The 9,024-nt window shown below is 33.5% G+C and overlaps 1 protein-coding gene across 1 annotated transcript; it reads right to left on the bottom strand.

Moving 5' to 3' along the window:
• Positions 1-7,694: 7,694 nt before the first annotated feature.
• LOC145158389 (protein RALF-like 24) lies at positions 7,695-8,334 on the bottom strand. Its single transcript, XM_079077296.1, has one exon. The coding sequence runs from the start codon at positions 8,229-8,231 to the stop codon at positions 7,866-7,868; it is 366 nt and encodes a 121-aa protein (XP_078933422.1). The 5' UTR covers positions 8,232-8,334; the 3' UTR covers positions 7,695-7,865.
• Positions 8,335-9,024: the final 690 nt, after the last annotated feature.

The raw sequence follows: 9,024 nt of genomic DNA, 5'->3' as shown, positions 1-9,024 counted from the left end.
TTTCTGTGAAAAATGGTTTGTAAGTCTCATTCCAAAACTGTGAATAATTGCATGTGTGTTCTTTGTTTCTTTTGTTCGTAATTGAAAAGAGTGCGTGTTCCCAGAAAATCCCATATTTTCTGTTTTATGAAAAATTGTAGTCTTAAAACCCTAAGATCGGGAGCGTGATAGTAATGTACAAAAATGATGCGTAGTTTTATATTTTATAAAACCAGTGAAGTGTATAATTTCGTAAATCCAAAATATCATTGTTAATCCCTATGTGAGTCGTTACCACCATGCTTAATATGACTGATATGTCTGTCATGACGTTCTTCAGGCGTCGGTTTAGGTAAGATATTTGTCACCCTAGACTGGCCCCATCTACCTGTAGCGAACAACTCAGGTGTGGGGGTATCAACCCCGTATAGATCTATACACAATTACCTCGCTCTCCCTCTAGGAGACTGTGGTTATAACTATAAGACTTATGGTGTACGCTAGGTAGGTATGACGAAGGAAAGTCTCACAAGTGCCTTAACAAATTTACGCGAAATTTGACTCCCATTATTGAATAATGAAAAATAACATTACCAGTGTAAATTCGTAACTGAAGTTTTATGACACGCGTTTTTCAGCTTTATGACATACAGTTTATAATTTGTACTTTTAAAAGCTTTATGACAGACAAATTATGACACGCGAAAATTTTCTGTCGTAATAAATTCTGTTTTGTATACCGTTTTGGTTAAATTATTTATAACGCTTTTTATAGATAATCGTTAGTGGACTTGTCTATTTGTGATATATGTTGTGTAAATATCATAAAACTCTAAGTTTTTAAATCATTAAAATGAGGACAACATATTACGACTATTTTACTAGGAAAATCATTTTTAACAAAATAAACTAATTTTGTAGTTTGTTTAACACACCAAAATTTTGTTTAGGAGTTTTGTAACACAAAATATACCATGTTTTTGTGACTCTAGCATGTCACTATTTTTACAAAACACACACATATGTTATTAACATATACTTTATGATTTTTAACACACATTAAAAACCTTTTTAGTTATGACTTGTTTCATCTTCAACCCATGACTAAGGTACATGAAATTATCCAAAGAATGAACTTAATCTAGTAACATGAACCTTGTAAATCTCGAGTTTATGGTGGGTTAGCATGAAGTAATCAACATTTCAACCACAATATTTAAGATGCATGTTATTATCCAAGGGGTAAACACATTACACAACGGTACATGCAATTATCCAATGGTTAAATGAGATTTTGACTTGTATCCCCCCTCCAAAAGTATGAAGAACACAAGAAAGAGGTGGCGTATGATGCTCACCTTGGTTGATTTTCGAGATGTAGAAGAAGAAGAAGAAGAAGAAGAAGAAAATTTCGAGCCTAGCTTGTCTTAGAGAGGTCACTCGAAAATGGTGTTCCAAAGGCTTAACACACAACAAAAATGTGTAAACATGGAGTTGTTATCATAAAAATGTTTAGCTTTACAAAGATTCCAAGAAAGTCTTACCAAATTTATGAACATTTGAAGAAGACTCCTTTAAATTAACAAACACACACCCACAAAATTTTAGAGGAAATAAAATGAGAGAAGTTTGAGTGTTTGAGAGGAAGGATGGGAGGATGTTCTTGTGACTTAGAGAGTGAAAATGAAAATGTGAGGGGTGTTGGAAGGGGGTCGGCCGATCCTAAGAGAGAGGAGGGAGGAAGTTTGGTTGACTTTTGTGATGTGTGATGTGAAGGTTGCATGGATATATGGAGGATTTAACCTAGGTGCATGTGGGGTAATAAGGAGGTGGCACCCTTGAGCCTGCAGCATAAAGCTGGAGTGCTCCCGAGCCTACAACATAAAATTGGACCGCCCTTGAGCCTACAACACAATATATATATATATATATATATATATATATATATATATATATATATATATATATATATAATGAATGCATATTGTGCCTACAACACAATATTGGACCGCCCTTGAGCCTGCAGCATAAAGCTGGAGTGCTCCCGAGCCTACAACATAAAGTTGGACAGCTCCCGAGTTTGTTGGCCTACCACACAAAGCAATACCGCCTCAACCTAACCACACTATCCTAAGCCTACAACACGAAGCTGGACCACTCCTGAGCCTACAACATATAGCTGGACTGCTCCCTTGGGCCTACAGTATCAATTGTACCGCCCGGGTATCATGACCTTCAACACAAAGCAGGACCGTCTTAACCTATCCATACCATGCCGACATATGCAACAAATAAACATAAACATATAAACAACAAGTACAAGTAATTATACCGATATACCAATCTTACAGTTCACTATAGAAAAACAACATCCTATATACCAGGATACATAACACAACCCTGGTATTGGTGCCTTCGACCCACGAGTACAGTGAAGAAAACTCACCTCAAAGTCCAAAATATATCTGAAGTGATAGTTGCTCCAAATACCGTCTCTACAGGTCACCTATACAACAAACATGGACCAAGCTTCAATCTACTACTCAAAATACCTAAAATGGCTTAAGATCAAACTTGGTCAAAATCAACGGTCAACGGTAAAAAAGTCAAGAGTCAACATTCAGCCAGATTACGCCATGCGTAACAGCTCTACGCCATGCGTAATTAGATTATGCCCTACGTAATGCCCCTTATCCCAAAACTTCTATTAAGCTCTTAATGCAGAAAGCCAAACCCTCAAAATTTCAAATACGGACGTTTACAATGTCTTAATGGATAAAGATTCCAACTTTACCCATTAAGACACTCCCATCAAGCAAGATCTAAACTTTATCCTCTAAAATGACCAAAATTGCTAACACTGCATCCATGACCTAAAGAACAAGCACCAAGTCCAACAAGTCCCAAGAGTGTTCCATATAACTCAAAAGGTGTTGGAGTTGCCTCAACTCCCAAAACACAAGCTCAAAGGGCCAAAAAGTGACAAAAACGACCAATAACAAGATCTAAGAAATCAATGAGCAAGATAGAAGTTTTTACTCACAATGGTCCAGAAATGAAGCAACCTTATTGGATCTATACTTGAATCCTTCTTTCATGCACTTTACAAACACCTTGTTCTTCTAGATTAAACATTCTAATGGAGAAATAAGCTCATAAAAGACTCCAAGGCTCAAAACAAGCAAGATAAGGCTAGGATTTTTCAAGGAATGATCTTAGGTGATGGAGTCTGGTCATGAGAGGGTTTCCCAGAAGTTAGAGCCCTTAAATAGGGCTTAAAACTGAAGAATTAGGGTTTTGATCTGCCACGATTACGCCCTGCGTAACCTAAGTTACACCGTGCGTATCCCATTAGAAACCCAATCTACATTCAGCAACTTACGCCTTGCGTAACTTTCCTACGCCTTGTGTAGGTCAAAACCACCAACTTCCAATTCAACTTCAAACAACCATAACTTCTTCGTTTCAACTCCGTTTTAGGCGTTCTTTATATGCACATAAAGATATTAACGGGCCCCATAATACTATCTAATTATCTTTGGCTTAACACATGTCGAACTAAAACCATAATCCATGCAAGAAGCCCGATATATAACTTTTTCCATATTACCCTTTTCTTCGAAACACAATTCGAGGGCTTTAAACACTTAACCAAACATTGTCATCATCCGATAGGGTCTAAGATCTATTCCATTGAAGCCCAAAACCTTTACCCGATCCATTTACGACCCACTATCCTGATAAAAGAAACATCCAAACTAGGTGTTACAAAAAATATAATATTGTGGGTTGAAAACCCTATGTGCTCACCGGGTTTCCCAACCTGAACCACTCAGTTTATTTGAATCGCAGGTAATTAAATAAAGATACTTAGATAATGATGTATATATCTGCTGAAAGATTCAAGGGGATGTAGATCATTAGTATATTGAGACATTGTAAGTATTCGTTTATGCATATGTTTATTAGTTATGATATTCCCGGTCTTAATAAATCAATGGAAACATTTCTCAGAAATACTTTTACGGGACCATATTCTGCATTAATAAATAAACTTTGTATTGAATAAGCGTAATTTTTTTTAAATGTCCGTAAAATTTGAGAATGCCACAATTTCTTAGGTTTTTCTATTCAAAATTTTTTTGGGGACTTAATCATTATTGTTTCCAAATCAATGATGTTTTTCTTAAGATTTCTCTTTTTTATAATATTAGTCATTGTTATAATCGATAAATATTATGCATTTTTTTTTTTGAAATATCCTCGTAAAAAAGTTATTCAGTCTCATGGTATCAAGATTATTTGGACATCATTATATACTTAACCAAGGTTCTAAAAAACTTATAATTTTCGAATTACACTAGGGTTATGCTAGTTTAATGTTTATTGTACGTTGCCATCAAGGTGTATGACATAGATATTTTATATGATGCATGTATCCTATTAATTTTTAATTTTTTTTCACATTATACAAATTTGCTATCTATAAAACACATCAAAAACTACATCCTAATGTACCACATTTGTAAGTTCCAAATCAACACAATATACAAACAATGATAATGGAAAATAAGTTGTAACTAGAACACACATTGGGGAGTACTAATACGAGGACTTTATACCTCTAATTCCAATATACATGGACTTTATACCCCCCATACCCATTCGACCAGACCACTACTTCGCAGGAGATTCCGTCCTAGCAATGCCTCAAAATGTCTAGATAATTTCAATTTATGATCATATTCTATTAGGGATTTCATACCCATAGTCCATTATCAATGATTCGCATATGACGATTAAATAAATTCTAAATTCTTCACATCAAATAGCTTTTAACATTTCAATAAATGACAAACATTCATAAACATTCAACAACTATGACATGTGGTCCGACTTGGGAAAACCACTATGTACTCACCTTATTAAGTGGGTCACCCAACTATGAAAACTCATTTTGCTCTTATGTTTGCCTTTTTCCTTATTCTTCCTATTTGACTCTTATAGCGTTCATGAACAATAATTCGACAATTCAACACCATCTATAATACAGTCCTATATATTACTGTCCATTTAGCATGTGATCCTTTTTATGACAATTCCATATCATTTCTTCATATTACCACATTGGTCATATAAGTATTTAACATGGTATTTGGATGAGTGTTAGTTACTAATTTACTTCATGATATAGTTCATAACAACCAAATGAAAAATTCCATAATTTGACACTTTTGATATTTCAATCTAATCACAAGTATTTAACCAATTTCTAATAAACTTTTCATATTCAAGAACTTTACTCATGCTCTTAAATATGAGTTGTACCTTACCCTTGGTAGTGCATTAACCACTTGTACTATATTTGTGATTTACGATTAAAGTAACCTTAACATGTGCATGTTCAAGAATTACATGTTATCTAGGGGGTGTTTGACTTTCCTTTTAAAACAACTTTTAGACTTTTAACTTTTCCAAAAAGTTAAAAAGTCAAAAAGATGTTTGGCAAAATAGAAAAGTCATTTTAAATTAACTTTTAGCCATGACCAAAAAGGAGTCTTTTTAAATCATAAAATCTCATCTTTTTGTGACTTTTGGCTTTTATCTCTTAAAAGTTTTAAAAGTCCACCCAAATACATTTTAAATACTCCCTTTTAAAAAAAATTCTTTTAAAAAAAGTCTTTTTTACAAAAGTACTTTTAACTTAAAAAAGGAATCCCAAACACACCCTTAGTATCAATCCCCGATAAATGAAAATCAGGTGTTACAAGCTGGATGTCCCAGTAGTGTTATTTAATTTATCTTTGTCGTTTAGAAACCTAACGAACAATGGATTTATTTTAATAGATAACTATGGAATATTATTACTATTATGTTGTATTATAATTTATAAAGTATATTGGATTTATTTTAATAGATAACTATCGAATATTATTACTAGGAGATCACTTATCGGCTTCTATCTGTTTCTTGACGATTCCTTAATATATTGGAAAATCAAATGTTGAATATATAGCCTTGACTTTTGTCACATGCGAAATCTTATGGGTTGTAAATTAAGTTGCATATTTGTTTCACTAAATCTCTTAATGCAATATTCTTGCTTGTGTGGAAATTGAGTATGTTAGATCGCTTCCAAGGTTGAGCTTGAGGGAGGATAACAATTTTCCGTGTTATACACTATTGGGCTTAAAGATGTTGGACTTGTAGTTGGGCTTGGAGTTGCTATTGATGACTAAATAAGTGCATAAGTAGACGGACCGAAGATGCACATGTTGAATAATCAAGAGACTAAAGATTGAAGCAGATAGAAGGACAAGGATCGAGGGTCACTCTTTGTCATTCTAAGAAAAGACGTGTCTATACAAATTGTTTATACCTTTAAGTAACATGCTTCTTTATCTTTGTCAAGAGGTCCACCTGTTTAATCCATCATTTCATCAAAGCATAAAGTCATATAAAAACATAATCTTGACATTTTTGGATCACCAAATGTTACCTTTCCAACTGCATCCTCCTCGAACCAGACTTCTACTCCACTTCAGAAATTCTACTACTTTGTAGCCTCATGTGATCATAAATGATATTGTATCACATGGCCACTTTTTTGCATTATCCCCAATACGATATCACGAAAATATATCTCTTCTTATTCAGATGAAACTGAATCTATATTATGTATATTGATAGATCAACACTTGCAATGTTTTTTTGTTTGTTGTGCTCATGTCTTGGTCAATGAAATTTTTGGAGAAAGATATTTGGAATTTGCAATGGCAACAAAAGCAGCTATAATATATAGGTTCTCTTTACAAAAATTTAATTTAATTAACCTATGTGGTTCTTTTTTTTTTAATGATTTTCTTGTGGATAGTTTTAATTTTATTATATAATATTTTTGTATATCGACAATTTTATGTATATCAACGTGCATAATTTATTCTACTTCTAAAATAATTTTAAAAAGATTTTATAGAAAAATTACTAATGTAATGAAGATGAAAGTATTTACATTTTTTTTTCAAATATATAGGAGTATCTGTTACATAGTTGCCAAATATGTGGTCACATATTTTAATATTGAAACTATACTCTTTTCCATTTTTAGATAAATAGAATGCTATAAACATATGTGATGTCAAGTGTATTTATGTATATAAATCCATATATAGTTGATATCAATCTTGAATCTTGATGCATAAATGATACCTTATTGTGATTTTTTTGAAATTATGATGATTAGCCTAAGGTATTTGTTTGAATGAATTGGTACAATCATCCCATTAAGCGAATCCAATCTTATTGCCATTTTTAAAATACGGGTTCGAATAATTTACAATCTTGTAAATAAATCTTTTTTTTTTTTCCGATTCGTCTTCCTCATTACGATTTTACTATCAAGATTCAGTCTTTTTTCTTGAAAACAATCTCATGGTGTCCCACAACTTCAAACCCTTTTCAGAGTTTAGATAATCCATCATCAATCCAGAATCAAGAATCCAAGATACATTCAAATAGGGTTCTTAAAACACTTCTATTTGGAAACAACACAAATCTTCAAAATCCAAAATTGACATTATAAATCATGTGATCATGTCTCATAAAGATCTTGATAGTGGATCATTCTGTGAGGTAATGCCAAATGACAAAAGTGCCCCTACTCCCCTATCCACCATCGTTTTAGGGTAACAAAACAGTACATACATACATACACCTTAAGAACCAAATTAACTTGCATTTGATTATAGGAAAGTAACATTGTAACAACAACATGAATGATCTCTAAGTTAAAGTAAACCAACATAAATCAAGAATCCAAGAAACATGGATACCCTCAAATAGAACCAAAAGAAAGATTAAAACTTTACCATTTGTACCCCTCAAGATTATGTGTTTATAGCATCTCTAGCACATCTTGTGATGATTTCACAGCCTCTATTATAAGGGTTAGCGACCCCTTTGCCCTTACAATTGTAGTACGAAGCTCCAGGTGTACCACAAGGTACAAGATCCCTCTTTAAAGTCTCATAGCTTATGTACTTTTTCTCCATTAACAAGATCCTCCTACTGATCTCAGATTCCATCATGTCATCTTCTGAACACCCGCCAATCGTCCCACTACAAACCCTTTTCACCATTGGATCGAATTCATTGTTCGTTAGAAAATTAGGGTTTAAACTTGAAACCCCGGATGAAATCTGGAAGTGGCAATGTAAGAAGATGAAGAGAAAGAGTAGAAGGGGGGACTTCATTTGAGGGTTTTGAGATGATTTTTGCAATTTGGGGTTTTTAGAGTGAAAATCTAAGGAGGATTTTGATCACAATTAATGAAAGAGTATGAATGTCGTAGTCTCTCACCTACCAGGAAGAAAAGACCACCCAGTAGTGGGTCCCTTATAAAATCAACTTCTACTTTATTTTAAGTAAAGCATTTGTTTATACATTAAAGTTTGGGAACAAGGTAATCGTTTTTTTTCTTATTTGAAAATTAGTTATCTTGTTTGGAAAAGACATTTCAGATTAATTGCAACCGGAGTTGGTTAGATTTGAAGTAAAAGTATAAGAATTATATTCTAGAATGGCAGCGTACATTACATACTAACATAAAAGCATTCCGGAATGTAGGGATGAACATTTGTACCGGACCGGCTTTGGAAAATATTATGGACCGTGAACCGGACCGGATAAAACTTACCGGGTCCAGGTCCGGGTTTTCCGGTTCTTGGACCCATTTGGATCAGTACAACTTTACATGCATACGGTACAACTTGTTAAAACGCGTTTTTGAGTTTGATACAAATCGTTAAAACGAATATGTTGTTGGGTTTGATACGTTACAATTCGCTAAAATGAATAATTTTTTGGGTTTGATACGGTACAACTCGTAAAAATGAATATGTTTCCGTTTCTTGTGCCCTTTGGACCGGTCAAACTTTGATTGTTTATACGGTATACCATTTGTTTGAAGGATTGTAACTGATTGAATATAACACCAAAAACAACAAAATTATAGTCTAAACTCTTTTACAAACTCTAAATTACACG

The sequence above is a fragment of the Lactuca virosa genome, chromosome 1 (assembly GCF_052849685.1).
Source record: "Lactuca virosa cultivar CGN04683 chromosome 1, Lactuca_virosa_CGN04683_v6, whole genome shotgun sequence".
NCBI classification, from domain to species: Eukaryota; Viridiplantae; Streptophyta; class Magnoliopsida; order Asterales; family Asteraceae; genus Lactuca; species Lactuca virosa.
Note: the sequence above shows the minus strand (reverse complement) of the source record. Positions and strands in the feature narration are given on the sequence as shown.

What these genes read in the sequence shown, in the direction of transcription:
- LOC145158389 (XM_079077296.1), bottom strand. Translation starts at nt 8,231, where the DNA reads ATGAAGTCCCCCCTTCTACTCTTTCTCTTCATCTTCTTACATTGCCAC.